Raw genomic sequence first — 23407 nt, 5'->3', positions numbered from 1 at the left:
GAATGCATGGGTTTACGTGATCACCTGCGACAGAAACTGAGTAAGTACATCAAAAGTCAGAAAGTCGGATCCACGGGGAGATACGTTCCCGGAACGGGGAACGGGGAACGGGGAACATCACGCACCGTGACGCCGTGTGACACCTTCGTCAATAGTGCTGCCAGTGCCACTGTCAGTGGTTACTAATTCACCGCTTGAATTGTTGTACATAGTGAATAGTAGTAGGCACTATGTCTTCTGGGCCATTGTTCGGTTGTTAGGCCACAACACACTGCACAGTGAATATGGTCAGCGATACCAATGGGTGTTTCCTGATATGGAAACAATCCCAATCAGGCAATGCTCGCTGGGCCACATTGGATCACGTGAGCCCAGTCGAGCTCACCAGCCCTGTACCCGCCGGTGAGTATGAACGTTGAGCAATAAGTAGCTTGCGATCAATTTATGGCAGCGAGAATCCATCTAATTTACCTGGTAATAAGTGGTTCTTATTCTGCTGATGCTAGTACAATCGAGTTCTTACTGTGTTACAAATGTGTGACAGAGTCGGTATTGACCACCATGCAGTGTCACGCATGTCTTAATAAGCATTCTATAGATCTACGTACTATTGACTTCCGGGTTCGGAAATACCTGCTTATGACATAGGTCGCTCCGTACGCTTTGCCCTCTGTCACTCTGTGACCAGCGTTCCTAGGGGCGTTCCGCAGAGGTGTTCCCGGAACGCGTTCCGGGAACGTATCTCCCAGTCGATCGGACGTTCTCTCAAAAGTACATGCGTGTTATTCGTGGTCACGAGCAGCATGCTTGACCAACTTCTCGCGACACAGATTGCTTGCCTTACATAGTGTGTACGTTGCTCGTCATTTTCGACCTGTTGCCAGTGGTATTGCGAGTCTATGAACTATTGGGGTCCGGCACATTGATATATATGTTCACCACACTGTTTCATGTACGCATCACATCGCCTTATCCAGCGCGTTAGTGGCCTCAAAGTTAAAGTTGTGAACATACTAGTACTCTTCATACCCTTGATCCGACTCGGAGGCAGCCTCGGCTTTTTAAGCCGACTTCTACTTGTTCAGAACTTGTCATGACATGCAGCCTAAATTGATACGAGATCCGAATGGCCGCGCCAGATGGTACGGCGAATATTGAAACGTTGAGGGTTGAAGATGGATGCTGGTGGTCGGAGTCGAGCGCTCAAGGTGGCGTAACAGAGGTCACGAGACTGTGACAGTTGGTGTGTGAGTGACACGCGTCGGCGCGTCGCGTCACTCTGCCACCTCGACACGTCCGACACGGTCTACATCTCTGCGACTTCTTTGGTCTTCTGCACAGAGCTATATGCGCTGAGGGAACACTTGGCTGATATTATCTGATAGACTGGCTATTAATGGTCATCATGACTACGGTTTTACCCCCCGTTTACTCCCTATCAGCAGAATGCCCTGTCAAGTGGACAATTGCGCAGGAGCGTGCGCTGAACGATGAGGTCGTATGCTATGACGAGGAACATAGTATCACAGGAGCAGCGATATATGCAAGACAGGTTTATCTACGATTTTTATGGTTCCCCGAGGTGCGTCCTCCATTCGAGGCAACCTTTCGTCTATCTTGCGCGGGGAGACTGGCTGGTGACTCGAGACAACTACCTGTTGTACTGCTCATATTCCTTGTGATTATACGAGATACTACAAACAGGAAGGGGCGAGTTGAGTGCATCGCATTCTTCTACCACGTCGAGCCGGCTTCCATGGCATGCTGTCCTCCGGCACTTCGCCTGGAATCTAGCACTGTTTGCTTGCTTTCCGGTGATCTTTGCATGGGTACTTCCTTGTTGCAATAGCAATATATTGCGCCTCTCCCTAATTGCAGGTCTGTGTGAAAGCCAGATCCATCTCATAGAGCTGTCTTCAATCGAATTCGAGGTTATCTGGTAATCGTTCGTTGACACCTCTTTTCGAGAAGTACCCTCGCTTTCCCCAGTGCTTCGCCCCATTTTTCTGCGGGTGGCATTCATGCGCCATTTGACCTTGGTGCTGGCGAGAACGGATTTACTCTGGGGCGTTATGATCCCAACGCGCGAAGTGAGATGTCCTCCCTTCATGTGTTTCGTCGAAAAGGGCACATGTATGCCAGCCTGATCCCCGTGCAATATCAATGTAAATTCGCCGATACATAAGACGTTGCTCATGCCTTATGCGCCCTTGATCTACAGTCCATCGTCCCCCTCCGTGCTCTCGTTGCATCACTCCTACGAATCCAGTCACCTACGACGTCACCATGCTCGTCCTCTGGCGTCCCTTCACATCCCCTGCACGACCTCCTTCGCCCGCTCCTCCTAACTCCGCGGTCGACATCCCAGAAGTACCACAGCCGCATCAATCGATTAATTGAAGACGACCGCCACTCAGAAGACAATGAGGAGCAGATGCTGTGGCTCGCCTACCGGAACGCCAAAGGCGATGCTGAGCTGGAGCAACAGACACAAGATGCATCCGGTGCGGTGAGCATGTTTGACGCAGAAGAAGCGTGGAAGGACCGATGGCTCGCGAGGATGGAGCAGCGCGAGTGCGTATCTCTGTCGTGGTTTGTGCTTGTGCAGTCGTGTCGAAGCTAATGAACGACAACAGAGTTCAGGTACAGATCATCCTGCATTTCCTTCTCCTCTCCCTTCCTGGCGCACCGACACCTCCCATCGAAGAGCTCCGGGCTGAGCTCCCAGTGCACCTCTCACCGTCTAAGAAACGCAGGCGGAAACACAGGGAGCCTACACCTCCCCCGCAGGGTCCCTCTCTCGAGGAGTGTCTCGAGCTCTTCATGGACAAGCTATCAATGTGGCAGCTCATGTCTGCACTCGACGCTCAGGATGCGCAACGCGATCGGGGCACAATTGCACGAGCTAAAGGCAAGCAGAGAGTCGAGGACGAGCGGGACTGGATGCAGATTTTTTGCGAGGACGTCGTCGAGCCTCGGTCAGTCTTGTCCCACAGCATTGACCTGTCGCTGGACACCGAATGCTCATCCATAATCCTCAGGTTCAAGGCATGTCTGCCAGACCTATGCAAGCTTCTTCGCTCCAAGGTATTCCAAGATTCGTCCTTCATGGACGAACCAGACTCTCCTATATCCACACCGCCTGTCTCGCCGCGTCCTGCCGCCAAGCGTCTCAAGTCGTCCACGTCCTCTCAGCATGCATCAATCTCGTCTCGCTCGAAATCGCACGCGAGAGACGTCCCACCAGATCCACGCGAGCTCGAGCGAGCACGATCGCGTTCGCTCTCAATGTCCCTGGAGCAGGAACGCGCGCGCTCGATGAGCACCGGCCCCGGGAATGCCCTCAGGAAGCGCGCCATCGTGCGAGAGGTGAGCATGACCACGGCGTTCAAAGGCAAGGCCCAGGCGAAGGCGCGGGAGAAGGAACAGGCGAGGGCGAGGGCTGCGGCGCAGAAGGCGAAGACGCAGCTTCTGGACGCTGGTGCAGCTAAGGCGCTTGCCCGCACGAAGAGTAGCGCGAAGAGCGTCACGCTCGTCGCGGCGACGCCCGTCAAGCCTAAGGAGCGCGCGGGGCAGACGGGAAACTCACAGGCGGCCGCACTTCGAGACGCTGCACGGAGCGACGGAGCGAGTATTCCGCCGTTGCCCAAGTGCGATTTGGGCAGCATCCTCGAAGGTGACGAAGATGAGGATGAGTGGACGCTGCAGAGCTCGCCGGATGTACTGCTGCTTGGATCGGGTATGGGCTCGCCGCGTGCGAGGGCCAAGGATTCTGCTTCGACGGAAGACGAGGACGAGGACGATGAAGACGAAGACGTACTGGGTTGGATGGGGAAGAATGCTCATCTGGTAGTGACGGATACTCCCACAAAGCCGAAGCGTGCTCGACAGCAAGGAAAGTAGCTCTGAACCTGTGCTCGAGGTTTGAGGACTACCTCATTTGTATCGCATTGTAAATATTGGTAAATGTGCAGTCGCCTTTGGACACTCATGGGTGAAAAGGACTACCCCGATACTAGCGATAACTTTGCATGCCCATCGAGAAGCAAATGCAATAGATACGTAAACACAGACGTGAAGACTAGACACTATGGATCGTGCCTTCCCATCGCATTGGCAGGTTACCATGGCTGAATACTGTCCCTGAATCGTCGGACATCTGAGTGGTAATGCCATCCTTATTCTGCATAGAGGCATTCGATGATGAGACTATCAGGCGCATGCGGTGGCTATCTTACCTCGGATACCGTATGAGAAGCATTGAGATGATGATATTCTGTGATAATTTCCGAGGTACTCTGTTGAGTTACCTAGAATGCGATCGTCAGCAGCGTCGGCATTGTGGACAAGCACACCATACCAAGCTGTCGTTTACTTGACCGATTGCCCTTCCGCCGATCACTGGTATCGAGGGTTGCTCCAGTCCTGGATTGGCGGTAACAGCTCTGAGGCTACGACGTGCGTTGAGAGTTGCCAGTAGCGCGTTCAAGTAAACTTTCATAGTGCAAGATCACGTTGTCATCGAGACCTCAAGTTGATGATTACTCACACTTGGACAAGAGCAGATACAACACCATGTAGGCATAGTTATGACGCACAGTGGCAAACTATACACACAATTCTCAGCAAACATAATGATAGATGAGTGATGTTGCGTTTACCGTTACGAGGCATGCTAACGTGCACGCACTACACAGACAGTCAACCAGTGTCTCACCGAGCAGGCGTCGACCTACCTTGTCAAAGCTCCGGTTTCAATACTATAAGCCATGAGCAACCGCATTGCGTAGCTCGTTCGCGAACTACACCGTCTTTGCGTGAGATGAACGAGTTCGAGTGCTCATGGGATACGCACCCTGGAATATCCTTCAAGCGTTGTCTTAGAATTATGCACAGGGATCCGGCGATGAGTACGTCCCCGATGATAGCGCTGGTCAGACCTGTATACAAGAGCGCCTGTGCGATGATGGTCAGTGACAATCCTGTTACAGGACTTGCAATGTGCTGACCGAGAACTTCGTGGTTCGCCATGTATCAAAACTAGATACAGAAATGCTATTCATAGCATGAGCGGAGATGAATGTCCCTGCGTGCAATTTCATCACCTCAAGGCTGCGAAAGCTTCGATTGCCACGAGTGGTAAGCCAGCGCAGTCGCCATGAATGGACTCAATGCTCACCCCAGTCAATTGCTAAACGACCCAAGAGGGGCATCAGAAACCACGAAGGCTACTCGCGTCACAGGATCATTGACGCACCGGTTGTCGTCGCGCTACTTAGTAGCTACACAGCAATAAGTGTCGAGACTTAAGTTGGAATCTGGAATGCTCACTAGGCAGGCAGTAAGTAACGTATTTCGATTGCTCACTATTGTGGGCGGACACGTCACTCTTCCCGAGTCTCTAGACCACACTGAGTGCCACTCACGCTTCCAGACGCGTCGAGTGAATATACTGCAGAAGAATTCAGAATTGTCGCTCCATCAGCCCTTCAGAGCATGTGCCGAGGAATGGTTACCTGCGTACGATGAAGTCGCTGGCACCCTGTGCTGCAGTTCTAATTACTGGGCATGGGTAGCAATAAAGAAGACTGCACCGACCGTCAAGAATATGAGCACCTAATGATAACGTCAGCACCACTAACATGATATGTCAGAACAAAGGGCGCACCGGGAAGGTCCTGTCCGGCGTGAGGTTATGGCACAGACAACATATCAAATTAATGCAACTACGTACCATAATATTTGTTGCGGGGCAGCAGGATCTGCGAAGTCCGTTATTGCGTATGTGTAGGTGGTTTTGGTGAACAAGGCAAGATGCAAGATGTCGATCACCCTAGGAGGTTTCAGTGACCTACCAAAGACATAGGGCATCGGGAAATCTCACCAGCACAACGCCAACTGCCGGCCAACCACGTCAGCGCAAAGCACCTATTTCGTCTGCGTAAGTTGCACCCACCAATATGACCAAGATGACGCTGTCTGAACCACGATTGTTCCAGTATGCATACGTTTGGACAGTCGTCACACCAAACAAGCTGCATGCGATGCGGTCAACAGGCGGGGAGTATCTGAGGGTCGCCGATAGAGACGTACATTGCGTTTGCGATGTTACCTGTGAGTGTGTGTCACAAACGAAAGAATGAACCCGGAAAGCATGTATGCTTACCTACAAGGAGCGCGCCAAGGTTCGTGGTCACTTCATCGCTCGGGGAGAACATGGCGAATTGTGGAAATGGTTCCTATGCAACCAGAAGCGGTCTCGTCTGAAGTCTGAGCCGCCTGTGCGCATTTTATACACTATCCGGAGCCAGCACTGCATCGCTTGACGACTGACCGCCGATCAAGTTGTCAGTTGGCTCAATAAGATCATGTTGCATCCACCAATGGAGCACGATAGATATTCAAAGGATATCACTTACCGACCTTCTGTCAACCACAAGTCATGCATTGCCTTCATGTTGAGAAGACGTGGTGATAATCATGATCCGAGCGTATCACGGCGTGGTGTAGTGAATGTCCACACAAATGCGACTACCACCCGCTTGTGTAGTTCGGCGCCGACAGCTTCTCAACTGCGTTCTGACGGGTGTGCAGAGAGGGACAGTATGCTCACCGAAAGCGGGCATGGGAGGCCCCTACGAATGCTCCCGTCACTGGCGTTGCTGTGGCCGTCATCCGTTATGAAAATCCGTCGTGAGACTGCAGTCAGATACACTGGACGCGTTGTAGGATGGTCATGAATCTGTCGATCGTCACCCTCGGCCTTTTCCCTCGTGAGATAACATTCAGCAAGCCTATTGCACGATCTTCTGTCATCCCTACAACGGCGTTTGTTCAAGACGACAAATCTTGTTGATCCAATGATATATATGATACTCACCAACTGGACACCCTTACTACGGCCGATGGAAAGAAGCCACGGTGGTCTGGTGAGCGTCTGGCAACTACTGTAGCGGAGTGTATGCTGCCAACCGCCAGACCCAGCGTGACACTCGGACGGGTCCCGACACTAGCAACTGGCCCCCCGTTATGCGTGACAGATGTGTGATTAGCAACCAGCTTTAGTGTAGCAACCGTGACATCGCTGTGGCCAGTTATACACGTGATCCTGTAGCCACAATTCAGCTAGTTCGGTTCAGGCTATGTTGACAAAATTCAAACGAGCTACTACTTGACTGCAACACAGAACGACGTAGAGATATGCCATCTACAAAACAACCTGCTCTGTCTAATGAACTCATTGCTCGCATTAACCATCTTGCTTTGCTCCTTCGCCATCTCCCGACTTCACTGCCATCAAACCCGCCCGAATCATCGTACCACTTTGCCCTCGATCCAGACTTTGTGAAAGAAGAGGGCACTTATGCCGCCTTTTCACGAGCCCTTGAGCATGCATTCCAGACCCATAAACCTAGCCATGGTGGACAGATCCTGTTCACGGAGCAAGGTCGCCGATGCGAAGACTTGGTACAGCTCTTCAAGACATCCATGCGCGATATGAGCGACCCCGACCGCGCGATGGTCAAGACTGCATGGCTCGAACGGTTGATAACTGGGGCGAAGGCTTCTGGAGCAAGGGTCCCTAGGAAAAGGTAAGTGTATATAACCCACGACACAGTCTTCGCCTCACTGTTTGATGTCTCTGTCAGGGGACCAATCATGTCGAGTTCCGACTCAGATGAGTCTGAGGCTGAAGGAGCTCAGGCTCGACTTCCCAGCTTCTTCCGGAAGCACCAACCAGTGCGCCGGCGGGAGCCTACAATCAACCTTGTCAGCAGTGAATCAGAGGACGAGAGTAGAGAGACGTCAGCCAATCGCAGGCCTACCTCCGACAAGCACCAACCTGTTCCACACGCAGTACAAAAGCGTAAGCGAAGTGCTGATGCAGGATCCGGCAACGAGGCCACAAGCACGGCCCCACCGCAGCCTAACAAACAGGCTCGGCTCGGCATGTTTGGTTGGAAGCCAATGACGAGGGAGGAAGCTCACGAGAAATGGCGGACAGAAGCTGCCGCAACCAAGGAACGGAGCACGAAGCTCGCTCAGCAGGAGGAGGAGCAGCGCGAGCAGAAGGCTGCCCACAGACGCGAGATTGACCGTGTGCGTCAGCAACGGCATCGAGCGAAGAAGGCAGCTTTGAAGAAGACTCAACCCGGGCTAGCTAGTGCCAAGGAACACATCAGGGTTAGAGCTGGCCCGAAGCGGGGTGAGCTGATGAACCTTGCGGAGATATCGCGGCCACATGGCTCGGTATGGAAGAAGAAGCGGAATGGGAAGAAGGGTGGGGTCATTCAGCAGCGACACGAAAGGACCAATTGGTTTCATCCCTTCCTATGGGCTCACATTGATCGCATTGCACCCCAGGTTCACTGGTCGGCGACGTTCATTGCACGGACGTTACAACGCGAGCATCCTGCATTGTTCTCGCGCTTGACGAAGGGGACTGTGCAACGCTGGCTATCAAAGCATGGGAAACGATGGTCCACACGCACCCTTGAAAGTGTCAACAATCGCCGTGTCTTGTCCGCATCGGGTCGTGCTGGGGTCCTTACAAAATATCCCGTTATCGTCGACGAAGCAAAGGCGCGACTGCTTGCCCTGCGCGCATCAGGCATTCCAGTAAATCGCATACTCGGACGATCAATCCTACTCGCCTTGATCAAACGACATCAGCCGGAGCTGCTGGAAACATTCAAATGCTCTGAGCGTTTTGTTGGCGACTTCTTCAGCAGTATCTTGGGCTGGTCGGTGCGGAAAGGAACGCGTGCCGCAGCTCACATCCCCGACAACGCGGACGAGCTATGCGAACGTACCTTCTTCCGGATCATACATGCTGTTGTCATGTACAACATCCCGCCATCGCTCATCATTGGCATGGACCAGACGGGAGTCATGGTCTTGCCAAACAACAATACGACCTACGAGGAGACGGGCGTACGACAGGTCAATGTTGTGGCGAAGGACGAGAAGCGAGCATACACACTTTGTGTCGCTACGAGTGCCGATGGTGATATCCTTCCCTTCCAGCAAGTGTGGAGCGGGCAGACTGTAAAGTCGCTCCCTGACGTGGATGCGGACGGAATGGATAAAGCGCAGATGCGCGGATTCGATTTCTCTTCGGCTGCAAGTGCCAAGAAAACAAGTCACTTCAGCACTTTGAAGACGATGAAGGAGGTGTGTTACTCACAGATCGCACATCCCTTCTACTATCTCTAACAGACGTGCTAGTGGATGATTAATATCCTGAAACCGTACATCACGCAGAAGATACTCGACCTGAACCTTCCTGCAGACCAGCGGGCAATCCTCATCATTGATTGCTACCCTGTCCACACGAGTGAAGAGTTCCGTGTCTACATCTGGACCGAGTTCCCGAACGTCTTCCTCATCTTCATTCCAGCGAACTGCACGGGCATCTTTCAACCGGCTGACATAGGCCTAAATCGAGTCATCAAACATCGATTGCGTCAGGCCGCTCTCGAGTTCCTCGTCAACAGCCATTCGCAGCAGATAGATCAGGGACTCACACCTGAACAGGTCAAGATCACTACCTCCATCAAAACACTCCGAAACGCCAGTGTTGCACCGCTAGTCGACGTCTTCGACTTCCTCGACTCTGCAGGCGGAAGGACCGTCATCCGCCGGGCTTGGGAGAAATGCGCTGTCAAGGAGTGGAATCTGTCAGCCGAATGCATCACCAGCCGACGAGCGAAGGCGGCATGGCGCGAATACTTACGAAAGGACGAGACACTCCGGAACGAGATTGAGGGGAAGATTGGTGAGCTAGGGGATTTGATTGCTGAGGAACCAGACGAAGAAGGCGAGACCAGCACCGAGGAGGCGTATGACGACACGGATGTTTCCTTGCGAGCCGTTGTTCAGCAAGCACTTGGGGTTGATGTACCCGAGGCAGATCAGCAAGGCGAGCCGTTCTGCACTGGCGCGTTTGCAGCGGAAGTTCGAGCTGTAGACCAGACTTTGCAGAGCAGTGGTGATCAGGAGGATGTTTGGGCTTTTGACGACGCAGGAGAGCTTTGGGGAGAAGCAGGCGCGGTCGCCGCTGTGCAGGATCGATCGTGACACCCCTAATGTAACTAGCTCTTAGCAACCGATGTACCGTGACGCGTGACATTTCTACGTGTAGATAGCGACTCAGAAGGGCTCCGTGACGCGTGACGGTTGGCAGCATACACTCCGCTACAGTAATGGTATCACCGTGAGCGTGAGTACATGCGTGGCGGGCTCAAACGAGTTGCGTCGACAGTAGGCTTGAGTGCGACGACCACTGAGAATCGCCTAGTACTATGGCCCTGCGAACCACAGCATCAGCCATCAAGAGACACAATCGTTCGCTCCGCGGTCCCCCCAACATGAATCCGGAGAGCTGCCCAAGCTAACGCACGTACGAACGCCCGGCCCATTCAATGAATAGAGGGGTATATATTACGCATGATACACAACTCAAATGTCCAGCGGTACCACTCACTAGCCTCTCCCGTGCCCCCCTCCTTGCACCGTTGTCGCCATCAGCGGCTCGCTGCTCGTGGTCAGATACCGCCACACGAGGAAGATGAGCGCGATGAACAGCAGGAATGCGAACGCAATGAGGCCGTTGTAGCCGTACCAGTACAGCTCGAGCAGCTGCTCGATGTAGAGCCGCATCACCTTGCTCGTCAGCTTGCTCTCGCCCGCTGCACGCAGCCCGAACGCGAACGGCACCTCCGCAATCGCGTTGGAGTGGATCTGCGCCTTGACAAGGAGCTCGAGGGCGATCTTGAAGCCGCTCACGTTGAGATTCTTGGCCTTCAGGAACTGCCTGGGGTATGAACAGACGTAGGACATAACAGTGATGATGAGAATACGCACAGCTTCTTTCCGAATGCCAAAGAAGCCAGACATGGGATCGCTTGCGGAGGTGAGCGGGAGGGCGAGCAGACGAGCGCCGTTTGAGATAACGCGACGGTAGAGGGGCCAGCCCTCGTCTACGGCACCGGCACCGGCACCATACCGTGTCCCGAGCACGAAGAGTTTCGTTTCGGACATGGCAGCGAGCATTTGCGGTACGTATTCTGGTGGATGCTGGGTCATGTCAGAACAGCTGTCACGCTTTGATATGATACCGGATAAAGTGAACTGTGAATACAAGTCGTCCATAGGCGAATCCAGCATAGTACGCCCCCAAGGGCCGTTGGGTGGGCTGCAGGTGTAGGAGAAGAGTCGCTCGGGGGTAGTGGTGTTGAGTGCATATCCGGCCCGCACCTCTGCTCAGGCCATACGCCATATCTTTTCATCCCAGACAATGTTGGTTGGCAGAGGAAGAGGGAGTGAGAAACAAGCCCTGGATCAAGACCCCCGTGCATACGAGGAGAGACATGCATTCTTCGTCACTGCGAAGCGACGGCGATATAGAATGACGGGGGTTTGCCGTCCATACTCGGGACCCCGTACTGGCGAACGGGCTTTCCACACCGCATGCCAACTCACCTGCAAGTCCGCATCCATACACAACATGTTATCGCCCTGCGCCTCCTGGAAGCCCCGCACGACAGCGCTGCTCAGCCCGCGCTCCGTCGTGCGAACCACGATGCGGACGTTGTAACCCTCCTGCTGTAGTGCTTGGACGACCTCCACGGAGCCGTCGCGCGAGTTGTCGTCCACGACGATGATCTCGACCTGCCCCGCCGGTACGGGCGAGTCGATGCGGTTCAATGCGGCGAAGATGCGCGTCACGAGCGGGCGCAGGTTGCTCGCCTCTTTGTAGGCGGGCACGATAACCGAGTAGTCGATGGTCCCGAGCATTTTCGGTGGGTGTGAGGAGTAAGACGACAGAATGAGCGTGGGCGACCTCTGGACGGCCGGAGACGATTATGGCTTAGCGGGGTGTCGAGTGTTTAGCAGAGCAACAAAATAGTGGGAGAGTACGCGATGGTACGTCGTGGCGGACGCAGAATGAGGAACGTTGTAACGCTCATTGGTTCTGATTAGCCGTGACCATAGCTTTGTGAAGGCATCATAGGTGTGCTACTGATTGTTGTTATAGTTCAATACAATGCGAGTCTATAGTGTGACGTACACTGCTTATTGGGAGATGTGACGGTCACAAGCAATCACAAGCCGACCTCCGCGACGCCTTCGGTAGCAAGATCACTGCAGCAACGACCACGACTCTACCTACATACTTTCTCAGAACGTACCATCATGTCTCTGGTGAGTTACCTCTCTAAGTTGTCATCGACTGGGACTTACATGAGTCCCAGATCCATGCCTTGGTTGCCCGAGGCTCGACGATCCTTGCGGAGCACAAGAGCGGGACGAGGGACTTCTCGCAAGGTATTCCATTAGTCCAGTCGGGCATCCTACCTCTCTCACAACCATTCTTACAGCGACACAAACCATCCTGTCAAAGATCCCGCCGAACAACAGCAAATTGACGTATGTATGGGAGCAGTATCTCTTCCACTATGTCTCGGAGGGTGGCTTCACATACCTCGTCATGGCGGATGATTCGGCAGGACGGTGAGTAGTACCTCCGTCATGGCCACACCGAAACCCTCATGCAACGAACCAGCCGGATGCCGTTCACCTTCCTCGCCGAGCTGCAGCAACGATTTACCTCACTTCCCTCCGCCTCCTCCGACGACCTCTCCTCCGCACCGTCATATGCCCTACAAGGCAGCTTCGGATCGACGATCGCACAGCTCATGAACACGTACAACACAGCCCCTCCTACAGACGAGCTCACACGTGCGCAAGCGGAGCTCGCGCAGGTGAAGGACATCATGGTGCAGAATGTCGAGCAGATCCTCTCCCGCGGCGAGCGCATCGAGCTGCTCGTCGACAAGACGGACAACATGGCAAGCCAGGCCACCGCATTCCGGCGTGGCGCGCGGACCGTACGCCGGCAGATGTGGTGGAAGAACAAGCGCGTCGTCGGGCTCAGTGTGCTTGTGGCTCTGGTGCGTCGGATGATTCCGCGCGAGTGTTGGCGTGTTCGCTTATGGATTGCTGTAGGTCCTCGTGTGGGTCCTTGTTGCCCAGTTCTGCGGCGCCGCCCTAAACCAGTGTGGTTCCTCGTCTGACTGAGCACGCACGTTCGGTCGGTGTGTTATATGACCCGATATGATTATTCCGGACTTTAATTAGCTTATGACCTTCGCAATTGACAGGGCGGATTATGCCTTGATTCCTCGAATCAGGATTGCTGTATTATAGCCTGTACATATCTGCTCGCCTTGACCCACTAGAATCAACATATGCGACGGTGTCTGTATTCGATCGGTCGCTTAAAACCACTAGCACAGTTAAGCATTGCCTGCTCACATCTGCGGCTTAGTTGAATGGTGTTCACACCGGTGTTTGCTATCAATGTTGTGAAGCGGTGTAACTTCCGTTTACACTTTGACAGAACTTGAAGACAATCACGATGGGCTTGCTTGGATTGTCCAAGTACTCAATTAATGTGTAGTAGGAAGGCGCTGCGCGACTCGGGATACCTCAATCAACTCCGACGACGGTAGCTATAGCACCGCCAGTGCATCCGTACTTGACTAACGCATGTCAGACCAGTCGCTGTCCTGCGATTCTACTCAGAGGTGTTCAATGCGCGATCCACCCATTGCGGCAGACTTGAAGCCGTGACTGTCACGCTTATGCGGGTAGCATCACACGGCGGTAACAGTGGGTCACACACTATGTATCGACGCCCACGTGGAATGCAGTACGTGCACACTGACCGCTACAGACTCCCGCCAGCACACTCACTTCTTCCCTCCACGTCCTCGCCATGGTCTGTACCGACCTCGCCGCGCGCAGTCCCTGGCTGACCATACAACGCTGTTCACGCAGTCCGACTCAGATTCCGCTGCCCCTAATGGTGCTGGCCGGCCCACGAGCCCCAACGGTGCAGTAGCGAAGCCCCCTGGCGCACAAATGAGGTCCGTGTACCCGCAGCAGGACACAGAACCCCGGGAAAGGCTGACGGTTCTCCCGCTTCTCTTCCATGCGCACACCTGAATGCGAAACAGGCGGAGGGCAGCAGGAACCACACAGGCAGCACGGCCCAACTCCTCGCGCGCGGCGGGCGCGGGCGGGTCTTCAAACACCATGCTCAAGTTGTACACGGACGACTCACCGGGGCTGCGAGTGTGCGTGTTCTTTGTTGTGGAGCTCTCTCGTCACCCCTACCCCCTTCCGCGGCCCCCGCTTGTCTTGTTCCGTGTCAATGGTCAGGCTGACAGGCGACTTCCACACACAGCGACCCCTTCATCGTCCTCGTGCTCTCCCTGTCGTTCATCGCCTCCATCTTCTTCCTGCACATCTCTGCGAAGATCATCCGTGCGTTCACAAAATAATCCACACTCCAGCCCCCCTCGTGTGGTTATGCCCGGATTGTGCGGGTCGTCAGGCGACGACAGCGAGGGGCATCTGAAGGGCGGGCCCGTTGGGTATGGCTGGGCGTGGCAGGTTCTACTGTGGACATTGGGTGTACCAAAACCTACTATACTACTGGCCAGTCTGGTGTGCTGAGCTATGCATTGCTACTTATTCCAGATTTGTCGCTCCTTCTGTTCGTTAGTCCTCAATCCAGAGCCAACGCCAGCCGTTCAATGCACGCCGTCCCATCCTTCGATCAATGATGATGGCTCGCTATGATATATGAACGAGCACACGACTAAAGAATGGTGACCAGCAATCACAGCGCCGTCGACAACGAGTGCGAGCTGCACATAAGAGTTACTACGTATATGACACATATGTCTTAAATCGTCAAGAAAGTATCCGTCGGGCGAATCGTCGAGAACGGCCAGGCACGGATAAGTTAATAGTCAACCTGTCGGGACCTACTGGCATCCTCTCCTCGCGCTCAGCGCAGCTATAATACCCTGCCCTCAGAACCGGCACTGTGTATAGTGTGATCAGAGTCGCGGCCGTGGTTATGACACCCGCTGCGCGTGCGCCTCCTGCACGAGGAACGTCCTCGTCAGGCCAGACGCACTCGCGGGGATCTTCATCGTCTTCAGACTGTCCGTCGACGCCGTCCGCACCTGCTGCGGACGCATCCGCGACGACGAGACGGGGCTGCGCGTGGGAGATGGGGGCCGCATCGACGAGGTGTGCGACGTCGGGGAGGGCGTGCGCGTCGTGGAGGGTGTACGCGTCGTGTATGACGCAGAGGGTGATGTCGGCGAGACGTATATCGAGGCCTGGAGGTGGGAGGAGGAAGACGAAGTGTAAATGTTCGCCGCGCGGGCGCGCTCGGCGGCTTTGGCGGCCTCGCTCGCCCAGCGGACCGTATTTGAGCGTGTCGGTGGGGGTGGCGGCGGGATGACGGGCGCGGGGGAGCGCGGGATGCTGCCGGATGGTCCAGCGCCGGACGAGCTCTTGGTCGTCGGGTCGTGCAGGACTTCGTGCAGCTGCGCGCGGCGCCGCACCTGGCGCTCCTCCTCGCTCATGTCCTGGCAGTCGATGTACCGCCCGGACGTGAGGTTCATGCCCAGCCCGCTGTCAGGGACGTCCGCGCGCCGCTCCCGCTCGCGGATGGCAGCGTGGAGGTTGGACACGCTCGGGGACGACGAGCAGCTCGCCATGTGCACGTCGACGATGCTGCGCGGGAGGGAGCGCGCCATCGGCTCCTCGTACTTGAGTCTTGATGAGCCCGCGCGGTGCAGACCGCTCCTGATGGGGATCGGCTTCGCGTTGCGGCTGCGCACGCCCTCGTCCTCACTGTCGGGGATGTCGTCGCTAAGCGCGCGAAACGTCTCCGACGCGAGCGGCGGGATCGGTAGCGTCGGCGCGACGGGCGAGACGTGGAAGATGTTTTCCTTCTCGCCCATGTCGATCTTGAGCGAGTTGGTCGGCTCGGGCCGCTCATCGGGCTTGTCTTGCACGATGACCATGTCGTCGTGCTCGGGGGAGGTCTGCGGGTAGTGGCGGTCCCCGATGTCGTACCGGGGAGGTACCGGGAGCGGGTTCTGGTGGTTGCGCTCGCATTCTCGGAGCTCGTCGGTGAGTCGTTTACACTCGTTACTCAGCACCTCATACTGTTAAGATCAATGGGGCCCATCATTAGTCTCGCGGGAGTGGATGAGAAGCAGGTCACACGTACTTTCCTACACGGACGGATCAGTGGGAATTTATGCCAGGATCGAGCTAATTACGTACCCAGTCCAGGTGCGTTCCCGCTTCGCGAGCTGGTCCCGAAGCTCTGCCTCTGCGTTCTTGAGTTCCTGACGTTCGTCAGCGCGTAACCGCTCGAGCTCCTCGTATCTTGCTTGTGCCGTCTCCTCTTGCGCAGAGAGTTGTTCTTGCAGGTCATGACATATCTCCTGCACGCGACAGAGTTTCGCCTCGAGGGCTTCACATCCCTCCTGCAAGACCATGAAACTCGCTTTGCGCTCTGTGTACTTGCGCTGTAGTTCGGTATAGCGACGGAGAAGGTAGTAAGTGGCTTGCAAGTCGGTATGCTGGAAAGAAGCTCTCAGCGTCTCATGGTTACTATCCAGACGAGCTGCGCCGTACCTCTCCGCCTGTCCCTTTCAGCCACTCACTGACGTCCTCGAGGGTGTTACAGACATCGGCAGATGGAGCGCCATCGAGGACAATGCGTGACATCCTGCTCTGCAGGTGTTGAGCTTGGGTGGACGGCTCGTCCAGCTCATATCCCATGGATGGCGATGGCGATGAGGGACGGCTGCTGCCCTTATCGGTGTGCAGCCGCCGTACATGGACCGGCTCGAAATCCCGCCTACATAGAGGGCATATCTGTCGCGTTAAGAGCTGCAGGCACCTAAGGTACGAAAGAACAGAAGCCAAGCGGATCAAGCTAGGGTCTAAAGGCGTATCAGGGGGTATCGTACCTCAAGCAGAATGTGTGCCCGCAATTGATGACGTGCGGGACCTTGGCCTCAGAGTAGGGCTCGAGGCAGACATCGCAGGTGGAGGAGGAGTCGAGGACCAGCATGATGGCGGCCGACGGTGAAGGCCAGCGCGGTGGTAGCAAGCGGCATGCAGGAGTAGTGGCCGTCCCAGGTAATAAGGTGGGAACGAGACACCCGCCTAGCCTATATCGCGTGCCGGCTAGACCTTCGAAAGCCATTTCACGAAAGAGATGGCTTTCAGAGGACATTGTGCACACGAGGCATCGGAGATCGGGACTCTATCTCTTCGGAGTGCTGCAAGCAGGGCGCTCAGTTTCCGAGTTGATAGTCGACCAAGCGGGGAATGATGAGACCGGCCGACCGGTACTTCACGGACCTCTAGAAGCATGACCAGAGTACAAGAAGCGCAAGAACGGACCATACCATTCTTCGTAGACGCCCGGTTCAGCTGCCTCTTGGACAAACGCTCAACTGAAATGAGGAGGACAGGTTAGCTCCCCCAGCGTCCAAGATAGTTGCGCATTGTCGAGGAGTGCCGGATAATGAAGACGGATCGAGTATAGGACGGGGAACGGTTGATCGGCAGCCGGGGCGGCAATCCTGAGCCTCGTGTTTACAGCATGTTTGCGAACAGGTCTTGAGATGACGAAGCAAGGTTCCACTCACAAGCATAGGTACACTCAGTATCACGAGTGATAATGCGGCAATTACGTAGACCTCCACGACTCCGGACATCGTCACCAGCGCATCAAGTTCGCGGTACTCAACTTGCACGGCTCACGTAGGGTGAAACATCGACAGGCTAAAGCTCCAAGGAGCCATAGGGCAGAGGGGTGCAGTTAGCAGGAGCGAGCTCGTGCTTCCATCGTGGGCGCCGGTACCATTACTTTTTGCCGTTCCGGGTGACAGGAAACAGGGGTGAACGCCGTCTGAGCCATTGGTTCGACCGTCCGAGGAAGGCGAGCTGTTTCCAGCTCAGCAGCAGGAGCCTATAATACGAGGGAAGCGGATGCATTATCGGTTATGGTTCAGTAAGAGATCGAAAAGAAGCGTACCAGATCGAAGGAGACTATCGCAGAACCCGTCCGCGCCGACGCATTCCGTGCAAATTGAGTGGCAGATCAGAGCCGACACAACGCAGCTCCGTCTTCCATGGGCATATGCTGTACTGTGTGCTTTGTGGATGAAGCGTAAAATGACATACTATGTAGTGCAGTGATGGGAGTTCCATGCTCTACCGGAGACAAACAAAGGTCGCCTGGCAGTACGGTATCGTCTCCCCGGCCAATGGGGGAGTGCACGAGCGTAACGGCAGTCGAAAGGCGTCCACGTTCATTCATATCGTGCGGACACCTTGTGGCAGACCTCTTCTGCCGCGTACAATCGAGGCCATGCTTAGCGTACGGTGCCGCCGTGAATGCGGCACCAGCGCAGACACGATACGTTCCCACAGACCAAGCAATCAGGGCGCCGATGTCCGGATAACAGCCATACATGGCAAAGATAATAAACTGCAGTCGAGTCGACCTGGCAGAGCGGTTGCACCCATCGCGTATGGCTGGCATAATCATGCATGTGAAGCTTCTGGCAGTCGTAGTAGAGAGCACGACGAACCTGTACGCAGCGCTTTGCGCTCCCGCCTCTCGATTTGCGGTTTCCAGGTATGATTTTAGTGCCTGCGATGTAGCAAGCAGCAAGCAGACGAGCAGTCGCGTGGTGAACGCAGGTGTCAGTGGCTTGGGCAGACCTATTCCGGCGCCGACGATCAGGTCAGAGCCCAGAAACCGTTGTATGAGCCTGCTTCGCCCTCTGATAGGAAAATTGACTCGCGCTTCTCATCAAGCAAAATGCTTCATAGCGCGGGAAAGACAGGCATGGAATCCACTCATTACCGCGTTGTGCGAGGTCCCAAAGGTACATTCCTTGAGACTGAATTGCACGGGCAATAGCAATATCGCCCGTAGCGTAGTTCTACCCGCGCCTCAGAGGCGATGCGCACTTGCCCATTGGCGGAGGCAGTAAGATTCGTGTTCGAAGCGCGATACTCGCCCCAAAATGCTGCCGCCTCGAGCTCGTCTGCGCAGAGATATGGCATAAAGCCAGTGCTTCGCATGTCCGGGTGTGTAGTTGTCATAGAGGGTGGGAGTTGAGGATCGCCAGAAGCGTATTTCAGCAAATCGCCACCGAAGGATTGCTGAGAGCCCTGGCTGAAGACACAGCTGTTCGTTGCCGCGTGCATGGCGAGATGGCCGTTCTGTGAGAGAGGAGGCAGCCACAGGAGGAGCCTCTGAGAAACCCGTGCTGATGTAAGCTGTCATTACTTACTTCCTAATTAATACCGTTACCGGTACCACCGCTAGCATGGTCGCTATGGATGAGCGTATAGTATGCCTAACAAGGCCTCAACTTTCATTCCGAGTGGCACGATTGGTGCTATAAGTTCTCCAGTCAGACCAACAGCCTGAGTACTCTTCAACCCTCAGGTGAACTAAGTATATACTTAATTGGTAACATGATCGTTCAAATGTTCACGGCTGATCAACTTGTCTTTGAAGACGTTGGCTCAGTGCCATAGCATGGTCACTGGTTTTGCCTTGCTTTAGTTATGCTATGTATCATAAAAACGGCGTCGGTTGCAATCTTTCGCTCAATGAAAACAGGGATTTCTCGCCGCATCCACAAGGGATACCATTTTGGGCGTACGCGGGGCATACGCCACCTACTGAGCGCTAACGCGGGCAAGTAGGCCCAGCACCCGTCCTTCACCTTCACCTCGCTCATACCTACTGCATACACCGCTGATCGGTCGGAGAGGGGCCAATTTGTGCATAGATTAGTCGTCTATGTTGATTGTCCACCCAAGTTCGACGTGCGACATCTGTCTAGACGGTTATAACTGGACGACCCCGGCGAATGCGCCTCACGCGATAGCCTGTGGCCATGTCTTCTGTCTGCGGTGTGTAGAGCTACTCGAAGAGACTGAGCCGCTGATGGACAAACACGATAACTTAGATGTCTGCGATTGCTGCATCCGAGCACATGCCCCCTCTGCCGCAAAGCCTTCCAGCCTGATCGTATCAAGAAGCTACATGTTGACCGTCTGGCCACAGGCGGCGACGACGACGATCGAACACAGGCCGAAGAGTCCGAGCTGATCCAGCATGTGGCTCTGTTCTTCGGTGAGAATACCCCAGATGAGGATGTCAACGCCGTATTGGGCGAAGTCCACGATTGGCTTGCTCTTCAAGGAGACAACCCAAGCTCCGTGAGTCTCCTTCTCTTCTGGCCGGTGGCGTGGCGCTCCATGCGTTTCCGATCGCTACGATACTCTTCTTGTTCGCTCGCAACGATAGCGCCTCTAATTTCCGTGTCTTTCCCGAGTATCATGGAGGACGAGGAGGTCGCTGTGCTTGAATCACTACACCGACCTTCCGTATGTGTGTAGACTAATGCAGCGACGCCGCTAGACCGCCTCTTCCTACTATGACCCAATGCAGAGCGCGCACCCTTTCCACTTTATAGTCGTTCATGTGTTCAAAGCATTCGACGTGGCATCACCCTGATGGTCATTTAGCATCGTGCACTGCGCTCTGCTGTTGCTGCCCTTCATAGATACAAGTCTCTTCAACAGGAGAGTCGCGTGGACAAGCAATCAATACGAGACCTCATGGAAGAATACGATAGGAAGATACGTATCAAGGACCAGGATATCAAGACTTCCCGTGCGATTGAAGAGAACCTGTTGGAGGAGATCCATACAATAGATGACAAGTGGCGCAGGTGAGTGGTCTTGCATTACACGAGCACACAATGACTTGACATGTTTGTTCAGTCAGGTATGTTGGATCCGTTGAGCCGCCCCGCAAGGAATGCTGAATCAATCGCAGCTTGAGCGCCTCGAAGCTGAACTCACCTCTTTGCGTTCTGCGCAACCAAAGACGTCAACTCAATTATCGGCTCATTGGATCTGTCACATACAGAAAGCGCGAAGATTCCGAATGCGACCTCTCCTGTGCAAGAGGCCGCCACATCACAAGGCGCCACATCCCATCTACCGGGTCCGTCAGACATGTCCAGGTCGCAAAGCCAATCGTATCCCACTTTCCACCGCCGGACATGTCACGAGCATACAGCCTATCAAACCCTCTCCCTGCTCCTCCAGACATGTCGAGGATTCAAACTTCTCTAACCCACTTCCTGAGCCTCCGAGGCCCGTGTCCCCAGACCGTCTCGCTTCGATGGGCCGCTCACCTGCTATTGCTAGCAACTCTGAAATTCGCAGAACGACGTCCATGTCCAGTAGCGGATCAGCATCGCTCAAACTGTCACCGGTTCGCAGACCCCATCTACTGTTTGGTCCGGGTTCGAAGACCCACACGCATTACGGCGCGATCGAACCCTGCGTACGCCCGTGCTCGTACCCGGAGCCTCATCGATGCGGAAGGTAGTACCCCCTCGTCCTACTGAACGCGAGAACCCTAGGATTACTCCCGGACGAACGTGGAACCCCCTCGATACCCCTGCTCCCAGTATGCCTCCCCCGCAGGCTAGTCCCGCAGACGGTAGTGTTCCTCTGCGACGTGGGCAGGACGACCAGGGTCAAACTGTGTATTATCAGTACGGTTGGGTACCCGGGACTGGGTATGCTTGGTTCCAGGTGCCCTACTCTTCCCCGTCGCAGGCGTCTCTTGCGTCCGCTCGTTCGAATGGCACAGCAGGACCCTCGCGAAACGTCGCCGCAACACCCGCTATGTCTGGTGCGAACGCTAGGGGACGCTCGATCTACGAACAACCAATCATAGAAGATAACTCACGGGCAGAAGCTGGTCCATCCAGCCTCGCGCGAATCGCGATCGCACACCATCTGGACGATCTGCACGCAGACAGGCTTCATCGACGGTGGTCGAATCAGAGCAGCCTGAACCGGCCCCCGCACCACATTCCCAGTCTAGCACCCTGTCCAACGCGAGCCTCCGCGGTATGGCGCTGCTGAACGTGCCGCCGCTTTCTTCAGGCACCGTTTCGAGTGCTGCAGATCGTCAAGATATCATGAACATTCTAGGTGTGAACACGCCGCAAGTGAACCACACGCAAGCCTCGCCTGCCACGACGTGGGGGACCGTCCACTCGTCGCAGGTCCCGTCGCGTTCGTCCAACAACCCGTCGCATAACCCGAGCATCAGCGACCTTGGCCTGTTAGGGCTGCCAGAGCCAACCGCCCTGCTTGGGTCGTCCGATGAGGACTCGCAGTCGGATAGCTCCGTGGGAGGCGACTCCGACTCCATCGATCATGACGACTTCATGACCCCGAGGAGCAGACCCTTATCGTATGGTCGCTCGGTAGCTTCGTCGGAGCATACCCAGCCAGCCCATACCACACAAGGCATGGGCATATTCCTCGAAGCAGGCACCAGACAGCCCGTGCGCCAGACCATTCGAGGGCCGCAGGAGCTGGAGGTGGTGACGGAGTCGCTTATGCGACTGGTTGACGATGTCAAGGCTCGCGGGGCCACCACCGTTCCGAGAGACACGCATCCACGCCCAATCCCCGAGACCCGCCCGAGGCAATTCTGGGTGCGAGGACAGGTGTCCCGCTGTACAGCTCTCGCCCCCAGTCAATCCGACCTGAGGTGGCTACTGGCTCGTCTCCACGGTCCCACAGCGGGTCGGCTCATCGTCTCGATCGGGAGTACATGAGTGACTCTGAGCATGCGCACAACCGTGCTACTCATGGCCATACCATTCCCAGTCGCGCCACAGAACAGCCGGCGACATCTTCGTTGTCCGGTGAGGCAGTCATCCCCCCTCCACCAGCGACTGCGCCGAGCATCTACCAGCGCCAGCCGTCTGCCCCCTCTCGCGTTCGAGCGCGAGCCCCGGTCTGCTCATTTCGAGTCGCCTGTGTACGCGCCCCGCGAGCACCGGACCCACTCCTCGGCCCCTGCATCCGCGGTAGACGCGAATCCTTCCCTGTCGTCACTCATGGATCTCAGGGAGGGCTTCTGCTGTCCTTCTCACCCATCGCTGGGGGCAGCTCGTCTGCCGTCAGCGTCACAGGCCAGGATTCGCCATTCGCGCGCCTGCACCTCGCCCGATCGGCAGGTCACAGAATGGTCTGCTGGGCGGACTCTGGAGCGCCAGGAGCGGCAGGTAACGAATGCTCGCAATGAATTTCTCACCTGTATTGTATCTGACTCGCTCTGCTATGCATCTAATGATCTGCTCTCCTCCAGCTTGTTGTCTTTCGTATACGGATCCGGAAAGGAAAGAACTACCCTGGATACCGTTATGACTATACCTGTGCCCACGGTTCGATCTGTAGCCCTAAGTATGCCTGCCCCATCTAGTTACGAACCTCCGAAGAACACACATCTCACATTACAGTACTTCCGCAGTGACCCATGACCACCGTCCTACATAGATCGTGCACGCGCGAGAACCCATAGAATCTTATCTCTTTGACACATCAACCAACTGAGATGCGAACAGATGGGAAAGAGCGGAAGGATCAATCGATCATGCATCACGGT

General features: G+C 55.2%; 9 protein-coding genes across 9 annotated transcripts; 5 read left to right on the top strand and 4 right to left on the bottom strand.

Moving 5' to 3' along the window:
* Nucleotides 1-1285: 1285 nt before the first annotated feature.
* B0H18DRAFT_1179302 (uncharacterized protein) lies at nt 1286-2976 on the top strand (the record flags this gene model as incomplete). Its single annotated transcript, XM_048035951.1, has 3 exons — nt 1286-1582; nt 2222-2574; nt 2637-2976. Coding segments are annotated over exons 1-3 (879 nt in total), but the record flags the coding sequence as incomplete, so codon positions are not given.
* Nucleotides 2977-4057: 1081 nt separating this feature from the next.
* Nucleotides 4058-5317, bottom strand: B0H18DRAFT_465601 (uncharacterized protein). Its single transcript, XM_048038199.1, has 9 exons — nt 5180-5317; nt 5106-5121; nt 5010-5055; nt 4856-4956; nt 4737-4802; nt 4662-4689; nt 4550-4607; nt 4239-4494; nt 4058-4183 (listed from the first exon to the last, which is right to left on the bottom strand). The coding sequence occupies exons 1-8, from the start codon at nt 5211-5213 to the stop codon at nt 4325-4327; spliced, it is 519 nt and encodes a 172-aa protein (XP_047891999.1). The 5' UTR covers nt 5214-5317; the 3' UTR covers nt 4058-4183; nt 4239-4324.
* On the bottom strand, nt 5318-6320 carry B0H18DRAFT_465600 (uncharacterized protein). The gene is made up of 9 exons (XM_048038198.1): nt 6167-6320; nt 6094-6112; nt 5957-6035; nt 5885-5898; nt 5735-5833; nt 5669-5678; nt 5599-5616; nt 5525-5542; nt 5318-5452 (listed from the first exon to the last, which is right to left on the bottom strand). The coding sequence occupies exons 1-9, from the start codon at nt 6216-6218 to the stop codon at nt 5423-5425; spliced, it is 339 nt and encodes a 112-aa protein (XP_047891998.1). The 5' UTR covers nt 6219-6320; the 3' UTR covers nt 5318-5422.
* Nucleotides 6321-10205: 3885 nt separating this feature from the next.
* On the bottom strand, nt 10206-11959 carry B0H18DRAFT_1015107 (nucleotide-diphospho-sugar transferase). Its single transcript, XM_048029189.1, has 3 exons — nt 11485-11959; nt 10867-11079; nt 10206-10812 (listed from the first exon to the last, which is right to left on the bottom strand). Exons 1-3 carry the CDS (start codon nt 11797-11799, stop codon nt 10486-10488), a joined length of 855 nt encoding a protein of 284 aa, XP_047891997.1. The 5' UTR covers nt 11800-11959; the 3' UTR covers nt 10206-10485.
* A 178-nt stretch (nt 11960-12137) lies between these two features.
* Nucleotides 12138-13328, top strand: B0H18DRAFT_934885 (vesicle-associated membrane protein). The gene is made up of 5 exons (XM_048041779.1): nt 12138-12207; nt 12258-12330; nt 12384-12516; nt 12569-12956; nt 13012-13328. Exons 1-5 carry the CDS (start codon nt 12199-12201, stop codon nt 13081-13083), a joined length of 675 nt encoding a protein of 224 aa, XP_047891996.1. The 5' UTR covers nt 12138-12198; the 3' UTR covers nt 13084-13328.
* A 358-nt stretch (nt 13329-13686) lies between these two features.
* B0H18DRAFT_1015094 (Sec61beta family-domain-containing protein) lies at nt 13687-14656 on the top strand. The gene is made up of 4 exons (XM_048029188.1): nt 13687-13786; nt 13846-13934; nt 14025-14144; nt 14255-14656. The coding sequence occupies exons 1-4, from the start codon at nt 13784-13786 to the stop codon at nt 14349-14351; spliced, it is 309 nt and encodes a 102-aa protein (XP_047891995.1). The 5' UTR covers nt 13687-13783; the 3' UTR covers nt 14352-14656.
* A 277-nt stretch (nt 14657-14933) lies between these two features.
* Nucleotides 14934-16960, bottom strand: B0H18DRAFT_1120388 (uncharacterized protein; the record flags this gene model as incomplete). The annotated part of the gene is made up of 5 exons (XM_048034103.1): nt 14934-16040; nt 16100-16109; nt 16162-16463; nt 16519-16786; nt 16857-16960. The coding sequence occupies 5 exons, from the start codon at nt 16958-16960 to the stop codon at nt 14934-14936; spliced, it is 1791 nt and encodes a 596-aa protein (XP_047891994.1).
* Nucleotides 16961-19625: 2665 nt separating this feature from the next.
* B0H18DRAFT_465169 (uncharacterized protein) lies at nt 19626-21601 on the top strand. The gene is made up of 4 exons (XM_048038197.1): nt 19626-19833; nt 19890-20142; nt 20452-20657; nt 20765-21601. The coding sequence occupies exons 1-4, from the start codon at nt 19721-19723 to the stop codon at nt 21342-21344; spliced, it is 1152 nt and encodes a 383-aa protein (XP_047891993.1). The 5' UTR covers nt 19626-19720; the 3' UTR covers nt 21345-21601.
* B0H18DRAFT_465133 (uncharacterized protein) lies at nt 21592-22944 on the top strand. Its single transcript, XM_048038196.1, has one exon. The coding sequence runs from the start codon at nt 21858-21860 to the stop codon at nt 22572-22574; it is 717 nt and encodes a 238-aa protein (XP_047891992.1). The 5' UTR covers nt 21592-21857; the 3' UTR covers nt 22575-22944.
* The last annotated feature ends 463 nt before the right edge of the window (nt 22945-23407 follow it).

Source organism: Fomitopsis serialis, assembly GCF_022376445.1.
Source record: "Fomitopsis serialis strain Sig1Antser10 chromosome Unknown B0H18scaffold_46, whole genome shotgun sequence".
Lineage (NCBI taxonomy): Eukaryota > Fungi > Basidiomycota > Agaricomycetes > Polyporales > Fomitopsidaceae > Fomitopsis > Fomitopsis serialis.
The sequence above is the reverse complement of the archived record's forward strand: the minus strand, read 5'-3'. Positions and strand labels throughout refer to the sequence as shown.